General features: G+C 57.5%; 2 protein-coding genes across 3 annotated transcripts; one reads left to right on the top strand and one right to left on the bottom strand.

Annotated features, from left to right (window-relative positions):
- The first annotated feature begins 2,052 nt into the window (after nucleotides 1-2,052).
- IDUA (alpha-L-iduronidase) lies at nucleotides 2,053-18,456 on the top strand. 2 transcript variants are annotated; one of them, XM_059167458.1, is made up of 13 exons: nucleotides 2,053-2,349; nucleotides 3,117-3,257; nucleotides 13,261-13,346; nucleotides 13,494-13,601; nucleotides 13,884-13,979; nucleotides 14,072-14,274; nucleotides 14,373-14,552; nucleotides 14,650-14,866; nucleotides 15,212-15,424; nucleotides 15,506-15,627; nucleotides 15,708-15,982; nucleotides 16,365-16,465; nucleotides 16,618-18,456. In XM_059167458.1, the coding sequence occupies exons 1-13, from the start codon at nucleotides 2,195-2,197 to the stop codon at nucleotides 16,722-16,724; spliced, it is 2,004 nt and encodes a 667-aa protein (XP_059023441.1). In that variant the 5' UTR covers nucleotides 2,053-2,194; the 3' UTR covers nucleotides 16,725-18,456. The 2 variants fall into 2 exon arrangements, with proteins under 2 accessions (XP_059023441.1, XP_059023452.1); XM_059167469.1 differs by lacking the exons at nucleotides 2,053-2,349; nucleotides 3,117-3,257 and adding an exon at nucleotides 5,379-5,517.
- Nucleotides 4,030-7,904, bottom strand: SLC26A1 (solute carrier family 26 member 1). Its single transcript, XM_059167484.1, has 3 exons — nucleotides 7,691-7,904; nucleotides 6,239-6,857; nucleotides 4,030-5,559 (listed from the first exon to the last, which is right to left on the bottom strand). The coding sequence occupies exons 2-3, from the start codon at nucleotides 6,827-6,829 to the stop codon at nucleotides 4,030-4,032; spliced, it is 2,121 nt and encodes a 706-aa protein (XP_059023467.1). The 5' UTR covers nucleotides 6,830-6,857; nucleotides 7,691-7,904.
- Nucleotides 18,457-27,615: the final 9,159 nt, after the last annotated feature.

Here is a 27,615-nt window from a genome sequence, read left to right as displayed (position 1 = left end):
GAGTAGAGAACACTGGGACTCTCTTGACTCACAGATGCCAAAAATGTAACTTGAAATCACACATGCGTCCAGATACAGGAAAACCACAATATGAGTCGTGACCAAGACATCCTTACCTTTTGGAGTTAGAAACAAGTAACCAAGACACATGTCACTTGAAACCGCGATATTTCTGAGAGGTTCCACAGAACTGGTTTCACTGAGGGACATAATGATCCTGTTAAACAATTCCTCGTCATATCCCATTTCAATGAATGGACCCCAAGATGAGTGCTTATCTTGCCTCAGGCCTTAAGCTCCCCTAATTAAGGGCCCTTTGCCCAACTCTCACCTACACCAACCTGAAAAGATTTCTCTGTCCTTCCCTGTCCTGAAGGGGAGATGTGTTCAGCCTCTGTGTAATGCAAACTTGCCATGAGGCTCTCTGCTGATCTCTCCCCACTTCTGGTGTTCCTGTGTGGCCGTGGCCCAAGTGCCCAGCCTTCTGTCTCCTCATATCCGTGAATATGAACTTCTTTCTTCATTGCAATCATCTCCCTGTGTGTGTGTCTTACTGTACCTGGTCTGAACAAAGCCTCAGTACACAGTACACCTCTCTTCTGAGGTCTTTATGCAGCCACTCCCTTGTCAAGTCTTCCTCTGCCTCCCCCTACAAGGATGCAAAGATGACATACAGGCCCCGTTGGGATCATCCAGGATTATCTCCTCATCTCAAGATCCTTCACTTAATCTCACCTGCAAGTCCCTTCACCATGAAAGGTCACACTCAGAGGTCCTGGGATGAGGCCCAGGGTCTGGCTGTGGGCCAGCCAATCACACTACAATTATTCTGCTCACAACTTCTGTGCTATTGTCATGCGTTTCAATTCCCTGGGGTATTTAAGTCCCAGAAGACATTCTGTTCTGGTTTTAGAAAGCATTTTTCATTAGGTTTATATACAACACACTGTTCCTTAAGCTCTGGGCTGTGGGGGTCATTCTGCTTCAAGGGCCCCAGTTACCATCTCCTCAGGTGAGGGCCAGTGGCAACCAGTGTCTCCAGAGTTCATTTCTCCGCAAAGTCTTTATTTGACCTTTTCTTTTGAAGTAAACTTCTTGCTGGGTTCAGAATTCTAGCTCCCCAGTTGTGTGTTTCCAGGAGTGAGTTTCCTCTCACTGTGTACTAGTTTCTGTAGCTTCTGTTGAAAAATCAGTGAGCTCTGAAAATGCTTCCTTGGCCTTTGGCTTCAGCCCTTCACAGCCATGTGCCTGGGCAGCGGTCTTTGTGCCCCCCCCCTCCCCGGCTTGCAGGCCCCCCAGATCTGTGGCTGGGGATCTTCCAGTAGTGCTAGCCAGCCCCACACTCTTACCTCTGCAGACACTGCTCTGTCGCCAGCATGAGGGGCTGGTCCGTAGGTGGCCTCCAGGGAGGGGTTCTGGGGCTTCCCACAGGAGGGCGGCAGGAGCCAGCTTACAGTGTGGGGACAGGTCCAACTGTGGAAGCCACGGCGTTTGCCACGCGTGCGCCTGCACGTGGAGTGTAAGGATGAGCACAGCCAGGCCGGGCCACCCAGCTGTCAGCAAGGTCCATTCGGTTTCTCCCAGCCGGCCTGCGCCCTGACCACACCTGATCCTTGTCACTTCCCTGAGCCAAGCCCACCCTGCACGGGCTCTCCTTTGACTCTCCCCCCCACCCCCTGCATCCCATCCACTGGAGATCTAGCGCTCATCTTCCGAACGTGCCCCCGTCCGACCACCTGTGCACACCATCCAGCCATCGCAGGTCAGAGCCATCAAGTGGCCGCCTGACCCGCGCATTCGGCTACTTCCCTGCCAGTCTCCGGAGCAACCCTCTGAAGCGCGAATCAGAAAAGAGCTCGCTCGGGCCCCGGGACCGCGCAGCGCTCCTGCGGGACGCGTCGGCGCACAGCCGCACTTCAGCAGAGAAGGCCCCAGGGCTGGGAAGGGGCCGCGACCCACGATGGGGACCACCCCCAATCCCCGCCCCCTCGCCGGCCCCGCCTCTTGCCAGGCCGGCCCCGCCTCTTGCCAGGCCCGCCCCGCCCGGGTTCCGAGAACTCGCCGCGGCAGTCACGTGGCGTGCGACCCGGAGGTGGAACGGGTAGGCGCCGCGCAGCCCTCGGCTCCCAGAGCACAGACGACCCGCCGGGCCTGCGGCGACCGTGCGCCCCCGCGCCCCCGCGCCCACCCGACCATGCGGGCACCGCGCTCCCGCCCCCCCCTGCTCACGCTGCTGGCCGCGCTGCTGGCCACGCCCAGGGCCCTGGCAGAGGCCCCGCACCTCGTGCTCGTGGACGCGGCCCGCGCTCTGCGGCCCCTGCGGCCCTTCTGGAGGAGCACCGGCTTCTGGTGAGCGCTCCGTGCGAGGAAACCGAGGCCCTAGAGGCCCATCTCGCCTCCATCCCGCCGCGCGCTCCTCCTGAACCCGGGACACGCTCTGGGTCCCCCTGGTTGCATTGGAGAGACCCTTTCCCTCTTGCGCTCTGGGCCCACCTTAGGCGCTCTGATGGGAGGACAGCTGCCCGGGCGGTAGCCCGCCGCTGGCTGGTTTACTCCTTACCCTCAGGGTCCCCCGTCAGTCAGACCCAGAGTTTTCTCTGTCCGCGGGCTCCAGGCAGTGTTTTGGATGCCAAGAAGGGTTTTCTGAGTGGGTGCCAGAGGCCTCTGGACAGGCCCTGAGTTTGCCTGCTGGCCACCTGGGGCAGGCGGAGCGCAGGAGAGGCAGCAGACCAGGACCCTCCTGAGGGGGCAGCCACAGTGACGTCACACATCCCTACGAGGGGACCTGTCTCCCACCCTGCTATGTCTCAGACCTGCCCCTGTCTCCCACCTCCCTATGGCTCCCACCCCCTCTGTGGCCTGCTTCTGGCTGAGAGCACCTGACTGAAGGGGAAGGAGCAGGGTACTGGGATGTGGTCCTCTCCCCTCAGGGAGCCCCTGCTTTCCATAAACATGAGACTTCCTGACATTCCTGGTGTGAGGGGTCATTTTATTACATCAGGGACTGTAACATTCACTGGCAGGCACTTTCTGTCCAGCTGCTGGAGACGGGTGTCCTGGGCAAGCCTGGGCCTGTCCATGGGACTCATGCCACATCCCCCTTTTTCTGTCCCCAGCCCCCCACTTCCTCACAGCCAGGCTGACCAGTATGACCTCAGCTGGGACCAGCAGCTTAACTTGGCCTATGTGGGTGCTGTCCCTCATGGTGGCATTGAGCAGGTCCGGACCCACTGGCTGCTGGAGCTCATCACAGCCAGGTGAGTGATGGGGACAGCTGGCAGAGCCCCCTTTATGGAGGTGAAGACTGAGGCCAAGAGGAGGACTCTGTCCGGGTGTGCGGGCCGTGCAGTCTGGGGGCTGTGGTGGGTGCTGGGTGGCTCCTGGGTTGGCAACCCGCTGGATATCACTTAGAGGCTCGGGGGCAGGTGGGTGTTCCACTGCACCAGCTTTGTGGCTGGCCTAGCGCCCATGCACCCACAGACCTTGTGCGGTGCGCTGGCCAGTCAGGCTTTGCAGGAAGACTGCCCAGGGGCTGGGCTGAAGTTGTGTTGGTCACACCCCCTCCCCTTTGGCCCTGCAGGGCTCCACCCAGCCAAGGCGTGGCACAAAAGAACACTTGGGTGTGTGTTTGGAAGACTTCGAGAGACATAGAGACCTTCTTGCCCCTGGCCAGAGCTGCCACCTCTCACCCAGTGGGACTGGGACTGGGCGGGGCAAGGGACCAGTATCCTGTTGGCACCTTGGAGGCGTCATGATTGCCTCGGGGACCTTGTTCAAATAAGACCGTGACACCCAGCGCCAAAGCAACCCTGCAGGGCCCTGGATGCTCAACCTGTGGTCCGGGCTGGCACTGGGGCGGTTTGTTTCAAGGGAGTCGCTCTTGGATGTTTAAGTGTCAGGGGCCTCTGTGTGTTCCCTCCAGGGCAGAGGGGCACAGCATCAGTCTTGGAGGAGTTGTGGCAACTGATGTCGTTGACCAATGGTGTGCGTATATCTGAGGAGGGCTCCTGGGGCAGAATGGAGGCTCTGCTAGAGGGCGGAGTCCGTGGCTGCTGGCACCCTGTGGCGGGCTCGGGCCCTCTGCACGGCACTATGCACGCTGTGGAAGAGCTGCCCGTCCTCAGTCAGGTCACCCTGGTCCTCCCCAAGGAAGCCGCCTCTCCTCAGGGTGTCCCGCACCAAGGGGCTGCAGCAGGCTAGGAGCAGCATGACGCCCAGGGCTGCATAGTCTCGGCGCAGGTCCCGTAGCGTGGCCACACCGGCTGCATCCAGGAAGAGCAGGGGTGCACAGTCGATGACCACAGCGTGGAATCCAGCTGCCGTGGATACCAGGGCCGCCGTGCTGGTCTCTGGGCCCAGGTCCATGCCCTCGACAGGGTCTCCCTCACTGACCCTGGCCTCCAGGCCCCGCTCCTTCTTCCTGGTGGCCGCACGCCCCGCGTCTAGCCCCGTGAGGCTGGAGAGGGACCGAAGAAAGAAATCCTTGTTAGCGTAGTAGAGCGGCCCTGCAAAGCGGAATATCCTCACCCCAGGCTCGGGGACCAGGCCCTCGAACTCCGCCGCGTCCTCATAGAAGCCAGAGTCCCCAATCTGAGCGAGCAGGGCGGCGCGCGGGCGCTGGGTACGGCCAGCCAGGCTGAGCAGGGACAGGAGGATGCCGGCCAGCAGCCCCACTTCGACGCTGACCAGCGCACAGGTGGCCGCGGTGGCCACCCAGACCAGCGCGTCAGCCGGGCTGAGCCGCCACAGCTGCGGGACGTCCCTGACCTTGCGCAAGGCGCCACGCAGGCTGACGACGATGACACAGGCCAGCACGCACCGCTGCAGGTCCCGGAAGAGTGGCGCCAGCGCCAGCAGCACCAGCAGCACCACAGCGGCACTGACCACGCTGGACAGCTGTGTGCGGCAGCCAGTGGCCGTCTTCACCAGGGTCTTAGACAGTGCGGCGCTGGTGACGTAGCAGTGAAAGAAGGCTGGCAGCACGTTGCAGCAGCCCACGGCCAGGAGCTCCTGGTTGGCCCTCACGGAGTAGCCATGGCTCCGGGCAAACATCTCCGCCAGAGAGATGGAGAAGGCGGAGCCCACAAGGGCCAGTGGCACTGCGTCCAGCACTACGCGCCACATCAGCCCCGGGTCTGGCACCCGTGGGGCCACAAAGCCCGTAGGGATATCACCAGCCACGCTGGAGCCGAAGCGTTCATGGAGCTGCCCAAAATGGGACACCATCGTGGCCACCACGATGACCACTAGCTCCGTGGGCAGGGGCACCTTCAGGCGGCGCTGGCAGCGCTCAGAGAGCTCCTTGCCAGCCAGCAGCACGGCTAAGCACGTGGCACTGGTGACCACGTCGCACAGGTTGGCCTGCCCAGCGCCGCGTACCAGGCTCAGCCACGTGCTGACCACCATGCCCAGCCCTTGGTGTCGTGGGATCCGCACGCCTAGCAGGTGCTTCATCTGGGAGGTCAGGATCGTCACCGAGGCCCCCATGGCAAAGCCATCAAGCAGCGGCTGAGACAGGTAGGCGGACACGAAGCCTAGCCGGAGCATGCCCAGGAGTACCTGCGGACAGGGTGGAGTGAGTGTGGTGGAAGCCCAGAGCCCCTCACCCCTTCACTGCCGTTGCCTGTCTCCTAAGCGGACTGTGTGTGGAGTCCCCTGCATGTGCGTGTGCACACGAGCACAGCAGACGCTGGAGGAGCACATGCAGCCTCGTGTGCTCATTGCTGGTCCTCTTCCATGTGCCGCCTCCAGGCAGCAGCAAGCAGCTCCTTTCCCCTGTCCTGCGTGGGACACTGCCCCCGTCCTGGGAGACCTGGGGCCCCTGGCAGGGTGTGACATTGGGGGTGGACAGGACAGGCCTGGTCCAGGAGAGCTGAGGGCATGGGGAAGCTGCGGGAAGAGAGGCAGTCCCTCGGGGTCCCAGTGGAGACAGGAAACCCAGGGGGCTATGTGAGCCAGTCAGGCCAGTCCGCAGCTCTAGCCGACTCTTCCTGTCTAGGCCACAGCTCGCCAGACAGGGTCCCTTTTCCTGGGCATCCTCAGAGCCTTGGGTGCCCCCATCCTGGGGTGCTATCCCGTGCCCACCTCTGTTAGCTCTGTCCTGTCCTTGCTGGTTAAACCCACTGTCCTCCGAGGCCCCGACTCTACACTGCCCTGGGCTTGGCCCTCCGAGTAGGTGGTAAGCATCCAAGGGGCTTGCACCTCACTCTGTAGAACCCCCACCTGGGCGGCCCCTCACCTGGTAGATGCCAGCCACCAGCGTAAGGGCAGTGGCAACGCGGATGGCGTAGCAGTCCTGGTCACAGTCCTGCGGCCTGAGTCCCGCCACAGCAGCCGAGGTGTTGATGGTGCTGCTGTTGTCCCCAGGCCCGGGCCCCTCCTGGGCAGGCCCGAAGCCAGCCAGCAGGAGCTCGCGGTCCACCACCTGGCCCACCATGAGGCAGAGCAAGCTGAAGATGCCCACGGAGACGTGGTGCGAGGTGCCCATGAGGAAATAGATGAGGTTCGCGAAGAAGGACGTGTACAGGCTGTAGATGGGCTGCAGCCCTGCCAACAGCGAGTAGGCGATGGCCTGGGGCACCAGGATGATGCCAATGACCAGCCCGGACATAACATCACCCACCAGGGCCTCCCGCGGGTGGTACTGGCGCAGCCAGCGGGTGGCGGGGAGCAGGTCCTGCACCAGCGTCCAGGCCCTCTGCGTGCTGCACGTGCAGCTGCGCCACAGCCTGGCTTTGAGCATCTCACGCAGGCCCAGGGACCTTGGGGACCGCCGGCGCACCAGCACTGGCCCCGTGCCCTGCGGCGCGCCCTCCGCAGACACTTCCATTCTGGCCCGCCACACTCCTCAGGGGAACCTGCAATGGACGCGTGTGTCACTGCTGGGGTCAGAGGGCAGCACAGAGCCCCAGACCTATGCATGGCCAAACCCAGCTCCCCTGCTTCCCGTCCACTTCCCCGGGCAGGCAGTGGCCCCGCTGTCACCCATCCAAACCACCATGGTCCCCTTTGGCAGCCCTTCCATCACCTCTGTACCATGGGCTCAGAGGAGGGAGACCTCCTGAGGCCCTGTTAAACCTTGGAGATCCTGGGACCCCAAATCTGTGCTGGGCCAGCAGCGCTGGCCACCCCAGTCTCTGTGCCAGAATTCCTGGGATGGCTTTGGGAGGGTGATCTCAGTGGGGGCCAGGGGGTAGGGAGGTTGGGGTGACTGGTCTCTGTCCTCTGCCTCATCCCCCAGAATTGTGGGGTCTCCTTGCCCAGGGTGTAATAATACTCTTCAGATCACACAGGTGTACCGTGAACAAAAGTGTGGGACTGTCCCTTGTGTCCCAAGGACAGTGGGCCTTCCAGGGCCCGGCCTGCTCTTGCCTTCCCACCCCTGGCCCACAACACAGGGCCTGGCATCTCCCCGGGGTGTGGAGGACTGTATGGCGGGAGGTTTGGGGAGCCAGAGCCCCCTGAACTCCAGAGGGACGCTGAGTGGGTTTCCTTCCTGGGAAGACCTCAGTACACAGCCCCCAAGGTTCGGGTGTGTGGGAGGGGACTGCTTCAGTGGTATCTGCCTTGTGCCTGCGGGTCCACAGAGGAGACCTGAAACCGGTCCCACACTCCCTTCCCCCAGGGAGCTGGCTTCTTTGGTCGCCTCAGGGATTTCACAGTTCCACAGCAGGGCCCTGGATGGTCTTACCTGAGGAGCCCCTCACAGGCTTGGGGGACTGGAGGGTAGCGAGGCAGCTGGCCTGGAGGGTAGCGAGGCACTGGGGCTGGAGTGAGCCGGCCGGCTGGGCCTCCAGAGCCCTCTGGCTTCTGTTGGCCAGTGGGGGGTGGGAGGGGTGTGGGCAGCAGGATTCGAGTGTGGAGCTGGAGCCAGGAGCCCAGCCGTGGCAGATGTCGTGCCCTCCGGGGGCAGTGCTCTGTGGTGACCATCTGACTGCCTGGGCAGCTGGACTTGCAGTTAAATTATTTACCCCCAAAATTGCTGAGTCATGGGTTTCCCCCAGACCGGTGTTACCTGTCGGCTAATCCAGGGACTTGCACTGTAATCAGAGGTTCACAAACAATTGTACGGGGCCTCCTGATAAGCTCCCAGCCTCCCCGCGCTGGCCCAGGTGCGGGACACGGTGGGCGAGGGTGCTTAGTGCCTGGGGCAGGGTGCTTGGATGCTGGGGTCCTTGGGGGAGGCGGAAGTCCCCCGGGACACAGGCCCCAAGGGACCCTTCAGCTCTGGGGCCTTTTACTGTCCTCGCCACAACTACCCAGGGGTAGGCGAGGAGGGGGAGGGACCCTGGGGGAAGGACGAGCTCTTTATCCTGTCCCTGGTTACCCTTCATGTTGTAAGGAGGGACAGATCTAGTCTGAGCTGGAGCGCTGGCCAGGGTGGCCCTGGGCAGCTGTATCCTCAGCCTCTGTTCCATGTCCTTGTGTGGAAGGCGGGTGTGAGGTTTTTGTGCATGCACGCGTGTGGATTGCTGGAGGGCCAGCAGGCACCAAGATACACTACTCAGGAGGGGTGCCCTCTTGCTGGGAGGGGATGGGGTGGTCTGAGCACCTGCATGACTGACAGGTGCCCGGCATGGGCCAGGGCTTGGGGGAAGGCACGTGATGGCTTTAGATGGTTACCCTCGTGCCTCAGAAACCGTACGAGGACTGTTGCGGTCTCAGGTCCCCCACCTTTATACCGAATAACTGAGGTGAAATTCCATCACTGAGATCTTGAAGGATTATGTGTGCAAAGGGGCCCATCCCACTGGGCTGCCCTGGCCCCATAGCCGCTAGTGCTCTCCTGTCCCTCCAGGACACACCTAGGGTCTCCCTCTCCCCCCACCCCGGACGTCCAGCCCAGGACCCACGTGACCTCTGGTGGGGAGCTGTTTGCCCAGAGCAGGAGAGCCTCAGGCCCTTTCCTGGGGTCATCAGGCACACCTTGGGGTGCAGAGGGGAGGGTAGCTTTCTGAGGGGGGCATCTACCTTATCTCCTGCCCCAGTACTGGCAGGGGGCCAGTGAGAGAACTCCCTGGGGTTGTGTGTCCGAAACGACTCTTTGGTGCCCAGAGCAGTGGCAGCCAGGGATAGCGTGTGCGTGCTGGGCGAGGGGGCCTGGGTGCTGCTGGAGGAGAGGGGTTCCTCGGGGTGGGGACCTAGCATGGGAAGGGGCCCTTCCTGAGTTAGGAAGGGGAGGGGCAGGGGTTTCTGGAGGCTCTGGGTGGGAAAGCACCAGGGGTGAGATGCAGGGCAGGCAAAGCTGCTTCTGGGAGGGCCTCAGTGGGCAGTGGGCCCACCCAGAGCCTCCACCCTGTCAGCTGCAGCAGGGAGCCAGCCTTGCCCGCCCCCCTCCCCCTGCTGGCCGGGATTGGGCTCACATTCTGCCGGGGCTGGGTGTCTAAATCAGGTGAAGGAGTAGCAGTTGAGGTCACATCTGACCTTTGAGAGGTTTGCAGGACCCCCTCCCCCTGCCCCCAACGTGCCCTTCCCCAGCTTCTCTGCATTGAGGCTGGTGATGGGCACCTGTGGTCTGGCCCCGCACATAGGTACCTATTCCTGGCGCTTGCTTGTCAGAGGGGCTCCTGAGGCCCACACCCCCTCACTCCGCCGGCCCACGGAGCTGCAGACTTCTCCCGGACAGGGGCCTTGGGGTTCGCCCTCCTGGAACCCCCCTCTGGGGGAGTCTGCCCAGCCCTAAGCCACATGGTTATTTCCTTAGTATTTGTCTTTAAATTTCGGTTTTAAATCGTCAAGTACGCTTATTTGGAAAGGAGACATTGCATCCCGACTCTGAGTGCAAAGGGGCCGGGTCTGCAGCGCGTTTTGCTTCCACGGCTCCGAGGACCAGACCCGCGTTTCCCCCGGTGCTGGCTGGGAAGATGGAGAGCACCGGCCTCTCCCGCCCGCCCTTAGCCCGACACCCTCCTAGCCCCACGCTCAGACTGAGGCTGCGAGCTCCCTCAGGGGGCGGGTCCATTAGCCGGCTGCGTGCCCCTACACCACTCCCGCTCTGAGCGCGCACGGCCCCGCCCTCCTGCTCCGGGAGCGCGCGCCCCACGTCTTCGCCCACGTCCCCTCCGTGCGCGACCCCCACCGCATAGCACGCGCGGCCGCGGCCGGTCCGCTCTCACCCGAACACTCACCGGGCGGGTCGCCGCACTGTCCTCTGGCGCAGGCGCTCAGGCCCCCCCACCCCGCAGTGGTTGGGAGTGCTGCTCAGTGCAGCCCGACCTCCGCTGGCGAGCGTGAATGAGCCCTTTGTGCATCCGCGGCAGCCGTGGCCCACGTGCCAGGAGCCGAGGCCTCCCGTCCAGGTTCGGACCCGGGCCGCAGAATGCAGGCTGGTCAGTGGAGACCCAGGCCTGTGTGCACTTCACCTCACCGCTCAGCCGCCTCCCTGATTGAGGTCTCAGCTCCTCACTCTGAAGGGCCCAGGCGCAGGGGGGACCCAGACACCCACTGTGGAGCCCAAGGACTGCTCCCTGGGGTTCCTTGGCTGGGGGTCACTCTGAGGTGGGTTTTTTGGCCCTGGGGAGGGGTGTTTTGGCCCGCAGGGTATCCTTAGCTGTGAGGGCTGGCCGGGCCAGGGTATGCTCCTACCCACCCAGGGTGACAGGCTGGGGATGCCTCTGTGTTGGGGCTCCCCCGTGGTACCTCATTGGCCCAAGACACCACACATGGCAGCACATGTCTGAGGCCTGCTGGGCGCCCAATGTGTGCAGGCTGGGGTCATTGCCTCCAGGGGCTAGAGGGAGAGCCTGGAGCCCCTGCACATGTCCTAACTTTCCCTTTGGTCACCCCATCACCTCTGCCCACCCACCCCCCACAGCAGTGGGACTTTGGAACCGTCTGCTGTGCACATTTAATTTTTACCCAACTGCTTGTTAGTTTTCTTTGCTACCAGTCCTGACCTTTGGATGGGAGGGGAACAGGTGAGGGAGGTGAGTCCCACTGCCCAGAGGCTTGTCCTGCTGGGCCTCAGGAGTGGGAGGACGCAGCCCTGCACAGAAGGGCCAGCCAGAGAAAGCAGAGTACCGGGCCTGGGAGGAGCAGGAGGCCCACATGTGTTGTGGCTTGCCCTGGTCCCAGTGTGGGCTTTGAAGCCCCGGCCCAGACTCAGCCTTGACCCTGTACAAAGCGAGGCGTGGGAGAGAGAAGAACGTAGAGGAGAGGTGTTGACTTATCCATGTCCTCACTGTGCCCAGGGAGATGACTGTGGGCCAGACTGTGGTGTGGGATGGAGAGCTGGACAGATGAAAGCTGCCCAGGACCCAGATTTTCCGTGACCTCACCCTTCTTCTCCCCAGTGGCCACAAGAGGGCGCACTGCAGGCCCTCCCACCCCCAGCCGCCTTCTTTCCTGGGACAGACCGTGAAGGGACCAGGCATGTTCTTAGGGGGAGCCCTGAGAGGCCTGCCGGACCACCTGCCTATGCTCCTCCGGAGGCAGTGCCCCTCAGCTTGGGCCACGTACCCCTGCACGACTCCTTCCGCCCTGGGGCCTTGCCTGTGCCTGACTGCAAGGCCACCAGTTTCCTCCCTCAGCCCTCAATGCCGGGTCCACCCTCAGAGACCACCTGTACCCCTACTGGCCAAGCTGCTCAGGTGAAGTGTGAGGGGCTGTGTGAGACCTACTCCACTCATCCGCAGGTTGTCCCTTCTACCTTGTAAGCCCATCTGCTCCAGCTCCTTTCTGCTGCCTTGTGGCCACCACCCAGTACTGGTGCTGCACTGTTCTCGGGGGACCTTTCCAAACATCATGGCAAAAGGGAAAACTATGGGGCCAGTTGTTAGATCTGTGGTTGTCGGGGGCTGGGAGGAGGAAGGCGGACAGGGGGAGCACGGGGCATGTGGGGGCCGGGAAGCAACTCTAGGTGATACTGTGGTGGTGGGCGCCTGCCCTGATGCCCTCGTCCAGATCCACAGAACATGCGCCCCTGAGGAGCACCCTGATGTCATCTGTGGACTCTGGGTGATGGTGGTGTGTCCGTGGAGGCTGGTCCACCATAAGGGATATACCACTAGGTGCGGACATGGTTCACAGGGAAGGCTGAGCCCACGTGCAAGCAGAGGGAAAATGGGAAGTCTCTCTGCCTCCCTCTCAGTTTTGCTATAAACCTAAAACTGTTGAAAAAAAGTTTTCAGGGGCACCTGAGTGACTCAGCGGGTTAAACCCTCTGCCTTCAGCTCAGATCATGATCTCAGGGTCCTGGGATTGAGCCCCGCATCGGGCTCTCTGCTCATCAGGGAGCCTGCTTCCCCCCCCCCCCCGCCTGCTTCTCTGCCTACTTGTGATCTCTGTCTGTCAAATAAATAAATAAATAAAATCTTTAAAAAAAAAAAAAGTTTTCAAAACAAAGTCATGGCACTTTTCTCGCTGGATCTCTGACAGGGCTCCCCATTTCACTCTGAGTCAGGGGCCCATCCTCACCTTGGGAACAAGGCCTTCTGTGACCCTGTCACAGCCTGCACCCTATTGTGTCCCAGGTCCACTCCATGTTTTCTGCTGTTCGATCACTATGAGTTTGCTCCAACCTCAGGGCCATTGCACATGCTGCCCTGGCTGTTTCCCCAGCATTCCTGTTGCTCGCTTTGTCTCACTACTTGGTAGGTCTTAGACATGACCTCAGAGAGGCCCTCCCTGCCTGATCCTTTGCTCCCTGGCCCTTCCCCTTCAGGGTACATCTGATGTGCTCTTAAAGATTCAAATAGTTGCCTGATGATTTCTATCTCCTCCCAGAATGTGAACCTGGAAGAATTTGGGCCACAGTCTGGGATGAATGAAGTAGGGTGGGAAGGCTGCCCTTCTTCCTTTTCTGAGTGTGGGAGGGAAGAGGAATACTCTTGAGACAAATCTGGAGCCCTGGCCTCCAGGAGATGCCAAGAAGCAAGGTGTGGCGTCCCCCAGGTCCTGCCCTGTTTCATGGCTCCCCACTCCATAGTCAACTGTCTGTAGGGTGACTTGTTCTCCTGTACTCCATTCTATTGTACCCTTCCCAAAAGGCCTGCCTGCCCCATGCCACACCTGAGCCCAAAGCTGTTCTGAGCTCCTGAAGGCTTGGGGGTAGGCTTCCAGTACAGGCACACTGGTTCATACTAGGCTGTGAATGACTGCTAGGCTGCCATCATTGGTGTTTTCCAAGGGGTGGGACCGACTGAGGAGTCTGGATCTGAGACCTGTGTGGCACCTTGCAGGCTCCCTACATGCTTGAATGTGGCGACAGTTTCAGCCCAGATCCCACTGTCCTCTGGCCTGACATTCACTGTTTTTCCACAGGGGATCAGCTGGGCGAGGTCTGAGCTACAACTTCACCCATCTGGATCGGTACCTGGATCTTCTCAGGGAGAACCAGCTCCTCCCAGGTAAGCAGCAGCCCCGCCCTCGGCACTCTAGTCCTGTCCCCTCCCCATGACCTGACCCCTCTGAGTCCTCGCTGGTTATATGCAGAGGATTGGCCTCTGTACGGGCAGCTGGGGCCCCCGGCCGGACCGCCACCTTCTGTGTTGCAGGCTTTGAGCTGATGGGCAGCCCCTCCAAACGCTTCACCAACTTCGAGGACAAGAAGCAGGTGTTTGAGTGGAAGGAGCTGGTCTCTCTCGTGGCCAGGAGATACATTGGTGGGCAGGGCACAGGCCCTGGAGGGAGAGGGTGGGCGTTCCTGGTCAGGCTCTCCCATACCACCTGGGCCACCTCCTTGGTCTTCTCTCTCATGAGCCCTGAACCAGGGTCTCCTGATGGGGAAGGAGGCCAGGCAGGGTGCAGTGGGCTCATATGGGTTTGGATAGCCTTGTCATAGCCAAGTGTCCAGCCATAGGCAGACTTCCTGTGAGTTGGGATAGGCTTGGCATTCCCCACACAGGGCAGGGGGAAGCATGTGTGACAGTGGGGACACTCTGCAGGTCGGTATGGACTCTCACATGTTTCCAAGTGGAATTTCGAGACATGGAATGAGCCAGACCACCACGACTTTGACAACGTGTCCATGACCATGCAAGGTGGGTGGCGGCTCTGAGGTCCTGTGAGTGGAGAAGGGGCGGGAGCAGCCCCTCAGGCACCAGGGGATGGACTCAAGTTCCCTCTGGCCCAGGCTTCCTGAACTACTACGACGCCTGCTCCGAGGGTCTGCGGGCTGCCAGCCCTGCTCTGCGCCTCGGCGGCCCCGGGGACTCCTTCCACCCCTGGCCTCGATCCCCGCTCTGCTGGGGCCTCCTGGGGCACTGTCACAACGGCACCAACTTCTTCACGGGGGAGTCGGGTGTGCGGCTGGACTACATCTCCCTCCACAAAAAGGTACAGTACCGCCCCTGCCCCTCCGCTAGACAGGGACCCCGGCCAGCTGCAGCCCCACCTGGTCTTCAGCCCAGTGGTCCTGAGGCTGATTCCCGCAGGGTGCCGGCAGCTCCATCTACATCCTGGAGCAGGAGAAGGCCACGGTGCAACAGATAAAACAGCTCTTCCCCAAGTTTGCTGACACCCCCATTTACAACGATGAGGCGGACCCGCTGGTGGGCTGGTCCCTGCCGCAGCCTTGGAGGGCTGACGTGACCTATGCGGCCATGGTGGTAAAGGTAGGCCAGCCCCCAGGACCTACCCCCTGGGCCACGTTCCTTTGGGGGAACCGGGGTTTGGGCGCCTGGAAGAGCGCTGCCACCTGGATGCCCGCAGGTCATCGCGCAGCACCAGAACCTGCTGCTGGCCAACACCAGCTCGGCCATGCGCTATGCGCTCCTGAGCAACGACAACGCCTTCTTGAGTTACCACCCGCACTACTTCACGCAGCGCACGCTCACTGCGCGTTTCCAGGTCAACAACACGCGGCCGCCACACGTGCAGCTCCTGCGCAAGCCGGTGCTCACTGCCATGGCGCTGCTGGCCCTGCTGGGTATCGCCCCTTCCTTTACCCGGCGCCAGCCCAGACTGGGGACAGAGGAGGCCGCCGGGGGCACCCTGGGTGGGGCCAGGACCCAGGCTCAGTAGGGCCCTAGTGGCTTGTGCAAAGGCCCTCAGGCAGGGGAAACACCGATGTATGTGCCCTGCTGGGGATGGGGGAGGATGGGGGAGTTTCCTGCCCCTCACCACCCCGCTTCCCCAGCTCAGTGGGTCACTGTGGCCCTCCTGGGGCTGGACCCCTACTGGCGGGCAATGAATGGTGGGAAGCCAGGCCCTGGAGGGCAGCCCTGGGAGGCCGCGACTTCTGCCTAGCAACCACCCCACCCCGGCCCTGTAGACCGCGAGCAGCTCTGGGCTGAGGTGTCGCAAGCCGGGACCGTGCTGGACAGCAACCACACAGTGGGTGTGCTAGCCAGCGCCCACAGACCCAGTGGCCCCCTTGATGCCTGGCGCGCCACGGTGCTGATCTATGCAAGTGACGACACGCGCACCCACGCCAACCGCAGCGTCGCCCTGACCCTGCGCCTGAGCGGGGTGCCCTCAGGCCCGGGTGAGCTGAGGTCCTGGGGGACGGGGCGAGGCTCTGGTGGGCCGGCCCGGTGGGGCGTGGCTCCAGCATCTGGCTCCACAGGGCTTGTCTACGTCACGCTGTACTTGGACAACGAGCTCTGCAGTCCACATGGCGAGTGGCAGCGTCTCGGCCAGCCAGTCTTCCCCTCCACAGAGGAGTTCCGGCGCATGCGCGCAGCTGAGGTCGGCGGGCAGGGCGCAGGATGGGGCAGGGCGGCTGTTGCGATCCCAAGGCCCAGAGTACCACCAGTTCCTGTCCCCAGGACCCGGTGGCTGTGGCGCCACAGCTCTTCCCTGCCAGCGGCCGCCTGACCCTTCGCCCGGAGCTCCAGCTACCCTCGCTCCTGCTGGTGCACGTGTGCGCGCGCCCTGAGAAGCCACCAGGCCAGGCAAGTAGCCCCTTCCTGCCCCGCCTCGCAGGCCCCTCCAACCCCCCAGTCATGGAGCCTCTCTCCCTGCAGGTGACCTGGCTCCGTGCCCTGCCTTTGACCAGTGGGCAGGTGCTTTTGGTCTGGTCGGATGAGCACGTGGGCTCCAAGTGCGTGAGTGCACTCACTCCCACTCCCCTAATACCCACCCTGAGGAGCTGCTTGTCCCTGTCTATGCCCAGTTTCTTGAGGCTGCAGTGCCCATGTGGTCACTCCACTCTGGTTCTCCAACTGGTCCCCACCTCTGCCTGTCATACCACTGCTCCCGCTGTTCTCACAGACACAGAAATGGCCAAGACATTGGTCCCTGGCCCTGCAGGGAACATTGGCAGGTGGCATCTGGGTTCCAGTCCCCTCTCTTCATCAATGTGGCCTGACCTCATTGCAGGAGGAGGGCCAGGCACCCGGGGAAGGGTCAGAGAAGGGGCTGTGAGTCTGCCTTATACTCCACTGCACCAGGACGCCAGCCCTGGTTCTGACTGGTCCCCTCAGGTGCCTGTGGACCTATGAGATCCAGTTCTCCACGGATGGTGAGATGTACGCCCCTGTCAGCAGCAAGCCGTCGACCTTCAACCTCTTTGTGTTCAGCCCAGGTGTGCCTGTGGCCCTGTGCCCTGGCCTCAGCTGCCCCACTTCTGGGCCTTGGCACAGTGTCCCGTGGGGTGGGCTCCAGGGAGCTCTGGGAGTTTGGGGTGGGTCCTGGGGGCTATCACTCAAGAGCACACGGATGTGTTTGTGCCCTCAGACACCGCCGTCACCTCTGGCTTCTACCGGGTTCGAGCCGTGGACTACTGGGCCCGACCAGGCCCTTTCTCAAACCCTGTGCACTACGTGGAAGTCCCTGCCCTATGAAGCCCTCCCCACCCGGTGACTGTGAACCTGTGCTGACTCCGCAGCCTGGGGGGCCGGGAGCTGAGATGGGTTGGACCACCAGTGGCCCATCCATCGGCTCTGTCTGTCCTCTCCTGTCCTCTTGCTCATCCCCTTACAGTGCCTTTCCACTGGTCAGTCTTGGGGTTACCCTTTGTGGCCAGGCCCAGGGTACACTTGGAACCTGGCTAGAGCAAGGCCTTCCCCAAGTCCCTCCTCTTCAGAGTGTTCTCCCACTGAGGGAGCTAGGACAGGGCGCTGGCCAGGCACGTGGAGACTGAGGTCTGGCTGCCATTAGGATAGCTCTCCTGTTTCCCTGGGGCCTTTGGCCTCATTGCTGGGTGCAGTGGGCTCCATTGCTGTCCCATGTCCATTCTGCTGAGCGAGAGGGGGCCTGCCGGAGTCAGCTTGGAGCCCAGATGAGGACCCACTCCTTGAGGCCCAGGCAGGCTGACCCCTGCACTTCACATGGTGGGAGGTGGGGTGGGGCTTCCAGGTTGTCAGACCCCAACCACGGCCAGCAGGAAAAAAGGCCCACAATGTCAGCTGCAAGCTGTGCCTGCTCCTGGGGCCATCCTGGTTCCATATCTGAGCCCAGAAGGAGACAGATGGGATGTTGAGATGAAGAACACTGGGGGCTCTTCACAGATAAGTGACAGTGGGCAGGGATGCTGCACGGGGAAGTGTGGGACCCAGGATCCCTCCGCCTCCTACCTCCTACCCCAGGGCCACAGAGCAGGTGAGGGAGCACTCACTGGTCCACACAGAGAGGTATGGAGAGGCCACCTGGTGAGGAGCAGAGACCTTCAGCCCAGGGGTGCAGCAAGTCTGGGGTGCCCTGTGAGCAAGAGTTGAGGTGTGAGGCCCTGATCCCACTCTCCTCCTCTACTGCCCTCTGGGGCTACCTGGGCTTTGGTCAGGGGGAGGTGGTGTGGGTCTGAAAGGGCGGATCGAAGACCAGGCCTGCTCACCCTCCCTGGCTTCCCCCAACCTGCCAGCTGCCCATCCACATGAAAAACTCAAGAACTCACCAAGGTCTCACCAAGTGCCTTATTGCGGGTAGGAGAAGTCACCTTGATCACTCTTCATCTGAACCCCATAGTCAGCCCCTGTTCCTTTTCCTCTTTGCCGGTGTGGGTACCATGGAGCTCAGTGCCGGGGGGGCCCAGCCCTTATGTTCCCTGCTAACTGCCATTAGTTTACAGGGAGCAGAGGGGGTGCTGGGTGGGTCCCTGGCTTCCTGGTGTGTTCCTCTTGCCCTGTCACGCAGCCCTGTCTCAGCCAGCTCAGGCCGTCATGACAAAGTAGAGCAAACCACCGACCCCAAAGCTCTAGCTACAGAAGTGTGTTCTCTCCGAGGCCCAGAGGCCAGAAGTCTGCGATCAAGGTGTGGGCTCAGCTGGATCCTTCCAAGGCCTCTCTCCCGGGCTTGGGCTCACCCACGGTGGTCTTCTCCCCACCTTCTGTGTCCTGTTGCCCTCTCCTGGGGATGCCAGTCCTGTGGGAGTACTGCCTACTCTCAGGACCTCATTTTCCTCACCTTAAAGGCTCCTTCTCCAAATACAATCCTGTGCGGAGGCACTAGAAATTAGAACTTCAACACAAGAATTTGCGGGGGTGGGGGGGTTACAGTTCAGCTCCTAATAAGTACAGACTCCATTTCTCCATGGTGGTGGGGATCCATCATTCCAGCAGTAAAGCAGCCTCTTCTCTACCTGCTGGTTCTGTGGTCGTTGGGACTCTGACGGTGGAAGGGGCTGTTTCAGCTTCCGGGAGGGGGCCTGGGTTCCATGGTGGACTAGGTCTTTCCGTAGATGCCAAGACCTTCCAACCCGCTGAGCAGAGGTCCCTCAGGCTGTGAGGCTGCTCCCCTCTCTGCCCAGTGTGTTCTGGCATTTGGCAAAGCTGCAGCTCCCACCCCATTTGCCCCTTGGCCATGAATTCCTGGCACAGGTGCACAGCTGTTGTCCTGGTGGGAGGACGGGTCCCCCTCTAGAGGCGAGTGTGGCTCTGGGATGGTCAGCAGGGAGTCAGGATGACAGAGACGCATCCGTGCTGTAGCCCTAGACCTCCAGGGGCTAAGGCACCGTCTCCACCAAGCTTGTGATGTCCACATCATCAGCTTGTCACCAGACTCTGGTGCGTCCCCGTTCTCTGACCATGCGGACGGCTTAGCTTTGGTCTTTGCTGATTTGTGGCTGGGCTTTCTGGGAGTTGGGGTGTCCTGGTGATTGGCCCGCACACAGCCTCTGCCCCTGCTGCTGTACCTCTCTGTACCTGGTCTCCAGGAGTTGTCACCAGGATGGCAGGGAGGCCTGTTTACTGGTCTCAGATGTGAGGGATGCCCCACATGTCCATGGAGGTGTTTCTGTGGGATAGCACTCTCATTCTGTGCTTCTCTGCATACCTTAGCCTCAAGCTTCCTGTCCCGGTCTTCGGGAGTTGGGCCAGCTGGTCACCTTCCTGGATACTACCTTTGGTAGAACCACGCTTGGGCTTGGTATGCCCTCAGCTTGGGCCACTGAGAGACACTGGTCTATGTACACATTTGCCCCAAGCCATGTCTGCACGCTTCTCATTTCCTAGCAGCCAGCATCCTTGTGAAGCCAGGGTTGGTTGGGGAAGAGGGGAGCTGGACCCCCGTGTTCGTACAGCTCATTTCCCGCAGCAGCTGGACACCGTCCCCGTTACTCACTCTTGAGGGCAAAACACTGCACGTACATGCTTCTCGCTGGGCACGTGGGTCAGTCAGCTTAGAGCTTATCAGGAGCTCAGCGGCCAGTCCACAGCCGTTGTTGAGTGGATAGGGGATTTGGATGGAGGAGGAAATAGCCCTACTCCGGGAGGCTAGGAGTCTGGGCCGGAGATGTTCCTCCTGTTGGCACGTCCCAGAGGCATCTCTGCTGCAGCTGTGTCAGGCACCGTGGGCCTGACCGGCTGTCCTCCTGGGTGGCATGATGTTACTTTACAGGACATCCCAATGTTTCCATCAGATCCCAAGAACTTCCCTGAAAGCTCCTGGCTTTTGACAGCTTATCTTCCAGCCTGTGGTCAACATGGGCTGGACTAAGGCACCCCAGGCACTCATCAACTCGCACACACCCAGTCCAGTCAGTGTAATGTCCTCAAGGAAACAAGAGCCCCGGGACCCTACTAAGCCTGGGAGAAGGGGTTGGGAGTATGCTGATCCCCGTCACATGAAGGCCACTGCTCCAGATTCTGCTCTTCAGTGAGGGTGGAGAAGGAGGCGTTTGCCAGGTCAGCTGCATGTCAGGAGACACACCATGTGGTTTTGTGCAGGAAACATACTGTCAGCTGTGTCAGCCATGGCCAGAGGGGGCAAGGTGACCACCTGTCCTGACAGCACAGAAAGGACCCTGAGTCTGATATGGGAACAGGTCTCTGAGGCTTCCCTGGAAACAAGGTGGTTTGGGCCCAGGGACTTCCGTGCTGGCCCTCCCTGCACAGGGAACCAATGTGGGACATGTCACCCCACTCTCTGCTTTCGGGGGAGTACAGAAACTCTGGCAGGAGGGGTCTGCAAAGCCCTTGGCTCACAGGCTCTGTCAGACCTCTCCAAGCTCCTGGGGGCGACTGATGGCTTCCAAGCATTAGCATTGGTTCAGGGCCATCCAGTAATCCCAGAGGTTGGAGAGCAATCTCCTGAAAATGGCCACAGGGCCCCCTTACATACTTCAGGACATTAACAGTAACTGGATTCTGAGTTCTTTTTTTCAGGGGACGCAACCTCTCTCCACCATCAAAGGCTCTGGGCCTGGACATGAGGCCTCAAAGCCTTGCAGTCATGGGTTGTGTCGAGAACAGGCCACCATGCCCTCTTGTTTGCAGAAGAGCCCTGAGGGCCCCCCACTTCGGAAACACCCATGTGTGTGTCACCTGTGTGTTCTTGAAACTTACATTCTGAGTCGTGAGCCAGTCCAGGCCAGAAGGGCATTTCGGGAGCCTCAGGCCGCTGCGGGTCCTGGGAGCATGCAGGTCCCTCGATGTGTTGAGAAGTAGCTGCAGCTCAGAGTCAGGTCCCTCTGGGGGTTCAGGCTGCCTAGCCCAGCAGCTGCGTGGCCCACACCACGCAGGGACTGAGGTATGCTCCCTCTTCCTGGAAGCTATATCAGGGTCCAACCTCTGTTGGGTTCTGGAGGCAGAGGGGTGACCCAGGCACAGACGTGGTCACAGGGAGGTGTGATGGCCCCAGCTAGAGGACCCAGTGGCCCTGCTCTCCTGCCCATCCTGCCCGAGGCCTTCTCAGGTATCAGGGTGTTCCTCTCCTTGAGAGTGGCCATTTTTTAGCAAATGAACACTTCAGCTGCTCCAGCTTTTTGTAGGACTGTGTGCCCGCCCTGTGGCCAGAGAGACCCCAGCCCCATGGGCCCTCAACTCACTTTCCTTTCTTCCCTTTCTTGGGAGATGGAGAGGTCTCCTGTCGATGCAGGCTCTGCTGTTGCCATAGCAACCAGCCCCTGCACTCCACCCACTGCTGCACCGCCCCCTGGGGAATTTGAGTCCCGGTGACGCCACTTCCCATCCACAGGGTCAGATCGGAGTCACCTGATGCCAGGAGCCCTTGTGGAAGGTCTGTGTCCTGGGGCCACCATGGGTGTTGTTGGCCCCACCAGTCAGGGCCCTCGCATCGAGGACACACATGCTCTGGCTCGGCTTTGATGCAGGATAGTCACCGAGGGGGTCAGGGACCAGAGAGCCCAAGGGAGGTGCCTGCTGGGACCAGGCCAGCAGGCATGGGTGGTACCCTTCACAGGTGTGAGGGAAGAAGAGAGGGATGTCCCATAGACCTCTGGCCTTGCCTTGGACTCCTTCCAGATCGTGCATAGACCAAACCCAAGTGGAATCCAAAGTCAGAGAAGCCAGGTGCCACCAAACACCTGGGCATGACCTGGCCTCCAGAATGGCGAAGGGATGGCCGTGGGCCTGGTGAGGGAGGGAGAGTGCGGGGGTAGAGAAGGGAGGGAAGGAGTCGGGCCCTATTCAGGGCCCCAGCAGGGTTGGGGGTGTGTGTGCTGCTGATGAGGGCCATCCTGGGCCTGGTGCCCTTGCCCACAGCCTGGAGTGGGCACCAGGTCCACTGGGGTAGGGGGGGACGTGGATGGGGTTCAGCCCTTGGCATGATGGAACTTCACGAACGCAGACCCTTCCCAGACTGAGAAAGGCCCTGGGTGCCACTGCCAGGGATCAGGCAAGCCCCTCTCCCTGCCAACACTTTGAATCACCGTGCAGGGCAACACCACCTGCCCAGCCCCCTGGGGTGCAGCCCAAGTGCCCCGATACCAGGCCAAAAATCTTCCTGCACCCTCCTGGTCAAGGGTCTCCCCGGGGGTGGCAGCGGAGATGGGCTGCCCGTAGGATGCTGTAAGCGGCCCCTCCCTGCCCAAGCCAGGTGAGCTGCAGACACCCCAACTCAGCAGCAGGAGGGCCCGAAGCCCCACTGCTCTCCACACGTGGCCGAGCCCCTCCTCCTGGAGCTTTGGGGCCAGCCTGTGGAGTGGCCATTCCTCCAGGGGAGAGCTTGTGTAGCAGACACCATGTGGGAGAAGGCTGTGGATGCCAGCCCCGTGCCCAGTGCCTCTCCCCAGCTCCAGGCTGCTGCCTTTGGGGAGAGCTACAGAGAACCCCAATCGGGACCACCCTGGGCCAGTGACAGTGGTGAGTGGGCTTCTCCATCAGGGACACTTGTCCACGATCAGCCCTGGTCAGGATGGCTGGGCCTCAGGCAGAGATCCCCTCAGGGATTCAGGCCAGCACCTGTGGGGACAGCTGACCCTAGGAAGGGGCCAAGGCTTATCCTGGGGGCTGCTTTTGTGAGCTCACCTCTCAGAGGGCTGCACGTGGGGCTGCCCACCCTACTGTGTCTGTGGCTGAGAGTCACAAGGAGCACCCCAAGTATCCCTCAAAGGCAGGAAGAAGTGGGTCCAGAACCCTCGAGATCGTAGTTCTAGAGCAGATCCAGGGACGAGGCCAGCCCTGTGCTCTTTTAAGGGAAAGCTCCCATGAGGATCTTGAGTTGAAATGACAGGTCACAGGAGGGAAAGTGCAACCAAAAAGGTTTGTGGAAAAAAAAAAAAAAAAAAAGCATCAAAAAGGTTTGTGCATGAAAAATCCAAATTGATCTACAACCCCAACTCAGGTGTTCATGCCCTCTACTCAACAGACACTGAGGGAGGGTCTGGTGCCTGGACACCTGTCGACTCAGCACCTCCCCGGACCCTCCATTAAGGCCCCTTCTGTCTTTCTGACACATCAACCCATTTGTCTTTTTTTTTTTTTTTTTTAAAGACTTCATTTATTTATTTGACAGACAGAGATCACAAGTAGGCAGAGAGGCAGGTAGAGAGAGAGGAGGCAGGCTCCCTGCTGAGCAGAGAGCCTGATGTGGGGCTCGATCCCAGGACCCTGGGACCATGACCCGAACTGAAGGCAGAGGCTTTAACCCACTGAGCCACCCAGGCGCCCCCCCCCCATTTATCTTTTTAAAAATAATACCTTTATTGAGTGCAATAACCTGCCCTATTTAAAGGATATAACTTGACCAGTTTTGACATGTTTGCATCCGTGAGCACAACCTAGATCATGCACATCAATGACCCCCACAGCTCACCTGCCCTGGGACCCCGCCCTGCCCCCAGCAGCCCCAGATCTGCTTTCTGTCACTACAGCTCCCCTGGCTTTTCTAGAATGTTACACAGATGCCATCACACAATGTGCAATCTTATGACTTTTCGTGTTTCTCTCACTTAGTCTAACTATCTGGAGATTCATCTGTGTTGTTGTGTCTGTCGCTAACGCATTGTATGGATGCGGATCTGTCTGGTGACCCACTCACTTGTCAGGCATTTGGGTAGTTTCCAGTTTGGGGCTCTTACAGATAAAGCTGCCATGAACATTTGTGCACAAAGATCTGTGTGGACACGTGCCTTCTTTTCTGGTGGGTGAATACCATATCGGTGGAAGACCATATCATAGGACCAGAGTCGATGTGTGCTTCACTCTGAAAAAACTTGCTAAACTATTTTCCAAGGCAGTTGTACACACGGGCAGTGTACGAGAGCCCTGTTTGCTGTACACACTCATGTGACCCTCTTCACATTGACCGTGCATCTCGCTGAGCTCGCTAAGGCGATTGGTTCTAGTGGCTTTGCTTTTACAGATCACATAGATTTTCTACATAGATGATTGTGTCATTTATAAATCAAGACCATTTTACTTCTTTCTTTCCAGTCTTCACTCCAGCATAATGTTGAATCGCAGTGAAAAGAGCAAACCCAATGCCCAGTCCTGGTTTAAGGGGAAGATTTAGTCTCAGTCTTAGCCATTAAGTATGATGTCACCCATAAGGCTCGTCAGCTTGGAGAAGCCTTTTCTATGCCTAGTTTGCTGAGACTTTTTAAAAACCAGGAATAGGTGTTGGGTTCTGTCCAATGCTTTTTCTGCCTCTGTTGAGATAATCTGTACGATTTTTCTTTCTGTTAATACATTAAGTTACAGGGACACCTGGCTGGCTCCGTTGGTTTAAGAATCCAACTCTTGGTTTCAACTCAGGTTGTGATCTCGGGGTTATGAGATTGAGCCCCCACATCGGGCTCTGTGTTTCGCGTTCTCTCTCTCTCTTCCTTTTCCCTTTCCCCTGCATTCTCTCTCTCTCTCAAATAAATAAGTAAATATAATATTAAAAATACATAGTAAGTTACATTAATTGATTTTCAAATGTTAAACCAACTCTTGCATCCCTGGGATAAACCCTAGCTGATAATGATATATATTTATATTGTTTTTATATTGTTTATATTGTTGCTGGCTTCATGGAATGAGTTGGGAGACATTCCCTTCTCTTCCCTTTTCTGGTAGTATTTGTGAAGAATGGGATTTATTTCCTCCCTAAATGTTTTCTTAGTCATCTCTACACCCCGTGTGGGGCTCGAACTCACCACCCTGAGACGAAGAGTCACATGCTTCACCGAGTGAGCCAGCCAGGTGCCCCCAACTAAATGTTTTATAGAATTCTCAGTGAAGTACTCTGAGGATGATGTTCTCTTCGTGGAAAGATTTTTAATGAAAAGTTCACATCATTTAATAGACATATTCAGGCTCTCTATTTCTCTCTGAGTGTGCTCTGGCAGTTTGTAATTTCCAGTGAATTTGTACATTTCATCTAATGTGTTGGCATAAAATTATTCATAACATTTCCTATTAATATTTTCACATGTGTAAAATTTGTAATTGTGTGGCCTTGCTCCTTCCACTAATCAATCCCTCTTTGATTCTGGATCGATCTTCTTAAAGAAACAGGTTTGGGGGTCATTATTTTTCCCTGTGTTTATTTTTTTTAAATTTCAGTGATTTCTAATGTACCCATTATTATTTTTCTTCTCTGTCTACTTTGGGTTTCATTGGTTCTCATCCTTTCTAGCTTCTTTACCTGGAAGCTAAGATCATTGGTTTGAGACCTTTCTTAAATAGGTGTTCAGTGCTGCCAGTTTCTCTAAGGACTGCTTTAACTGTATTCCAAATAAAGATTGTTAATTTTTTTTACATGTTGTCTTTTCACTTCCATTCAGTTCAAAATAATTTTTAATTTTCTTTTTGTTTTTTTTTTCTTCAATCATAGAACATTAAGAAGTAGATTATTTGGTTTGCAAGTATTTGAGAATTTTCCAGATAGTTTTCTGTTAACAATCTCTAATATAATTGTAATATGGTCAGAGAACATTGTTTTGATGACTTGAATTATTTTGCATATGTTGAGACTTGGGCCCAGAAGATGAAAGACTGTTCTATAAATATGTTATTTATTTAGGCCAAGTTAGTTGGCAGTCTTCTTTCTTTTTTTCTGTTCTTTTTAAATTTTTTACTAATTTAATTTTATTAAATTACAAATTAATCAATTAATTAATTTTAATTTTATATTATATATTATATATTTATATTGTATATATTATATTAAATTAATATTAATATTATATATTTTATGTTATATGTATTTTATATTTATATTTATATTTATTTCTTTGACAGAGAGATACAGAGAGGGCACAAATAAGCAGAGCAGCAGGGAGAGGGAGAGGGAAAAGTAGGCTCCCCACTGAGCAGGGAGCCCGATGAGGGGCTCGATCCCAGGATCCTGGGATCGTGACCTGAGCTGAAGGCTGATGCTTCACGGACTGAGCCTCCCAGGAGTCCACACAATTTCTGCTTTTTAACTGGGATATTTACACTCTATGTTTAGAGCGATTATGGATGTGGTTGGACTTACTCTACCATCTAGCTATTTATTTTTTATTTGTCTGGTCTGTTATTTCCCCTCTTTTTCTGGTTTCTTTCTTTTTTTACATTAATTATCCCATCTGTCCGCTTTGTTGCCTTACTAGATGTAATGCTTTCTTAGGTGATTTTAAAGATTTTATTATTTTTTTTTTATTTGACACAGAGAGAGAGATTATGAGTAGGCAGAGAGGTAGGCAGAGAGAGGGGGAAGCAGGCTCCCCCCTGAGCAGAAAGCCTGATGTAGGGCTTGACTCCAGGACTCCGAGATCATGACCTGAGCCGAAGGCAGAAGCTCAACTCACTGAGCCACCCAGGTGCCCCATTCTTAGGCAATTTTAGGCATTTCTTTCAGATTTATATAGGCAATGTCTCCTGTCCAGTAATATAATGACATCTTTATATAGTAAAAGAGCCCTGTCACACTGCATTGTCACTTTCCCCTCCCAGTCTTTGTGCTCTTATGGTCATACATCTTACTTTTTCATATGATATGAGCCCCTACAGTACACTTCTGTTATTTTTTGTTTTAAATAGCTGATTGTTGGGCCACCTGGGTGGCTCAGTTGTTAAGCACCTCCCTTCAGCTCAGGTCTTGATCCCAGCGTCCTGGGATGGAGCCCCACATCAGGCTGCTTGCTCAGCGGGAAGACTGCTTCTCCCTCTCTTACTCCCCCTGCTTGTGTTCCCTCTCTCGCTGTGCCTCTCTCTCTCTGATGAATGAATAAATAAATAGAATCTTTAAAAAATTTTTTTTAAAAATAGCTGATTGTCAGGGCTCCTGGTTGGCAGGCTCTCAGGGTTGTTAGTTCAAGCCCCACATTGGGTGTGGACCCTAAAAAATTTTTAAAAATAAATGGCTGATTGTCTTTTAAAGAGATTTAAATAATAAGAAAAACATTTCTTATTGTTACTCGTGCAGCTACTGTCTCTGTGCCCTTTATTCTCCCCCCTTCTTATTTGTATGTATGTATGTGTGTGTTTGTGTGTGGTTTCAGGTTTCCATCGGGTGCCCAGAGGATGCCCTTTAACATTTCTTGTAGTATAGATTTCCTCATGATTAATTCTTCAATCTCCTTATGTCTGAAAAAGTCCTAATTTTATCTTTGTTTCCAAATGACATTTTTACTCATAAAGAATGTAGGTTGGCAGGTTTTCTTTTCGCAGTATTGTAAAGAGATTGCTCCACTGTCTGACATGCATTGTTTTTATCCAACAGGACATCAACAGAACATCCTTTCCTTTGCTCCTGTATACAAATTTTTCCCCAGGATACTTTTTTTTTTTTTTTTTTTTTTTAAGATTTGCGGATTTGAGAGAGAGAGAGTATAGGAAGAGGGGCAGAGAAAGATGGAGAGAGAATTCCAAGCAGACTCCCCACTGAGCACAGAGCCTGCATGGGGCTCGATCCCACAACCCTGACGTCATGACCCAAGCGAAACCAAGAACTGGACGGTTGAACGACTGAGCCACCCAGATGCCCCATCTCTTAGATACTTTTAAGCTGTTCTCCTTATCACTGTTCTTCAGCATTTTGAGAATAATGTACATGCTTTAGTGTAGTTCTTTTCGTGCTTCTTCTGCT

Source organism: Mustela lutreola, chromosome 1 (assembly GCF_030435805.1).
Source record: "Mustela lutreola isolate mMusLut2 chromosome 1, mMusLut2.pri, whole genome shotgun sequence".
NCBI lineage: Eukaryota > Metazoa > Chordata > Mammalia > Carnivora > Mustelidae > Mustela > Mustela lutreola.
Note: the sequence above shows the minus strand (reverse complement) of the source record. Positions and strands in the feature narration are given on the sequence as shown.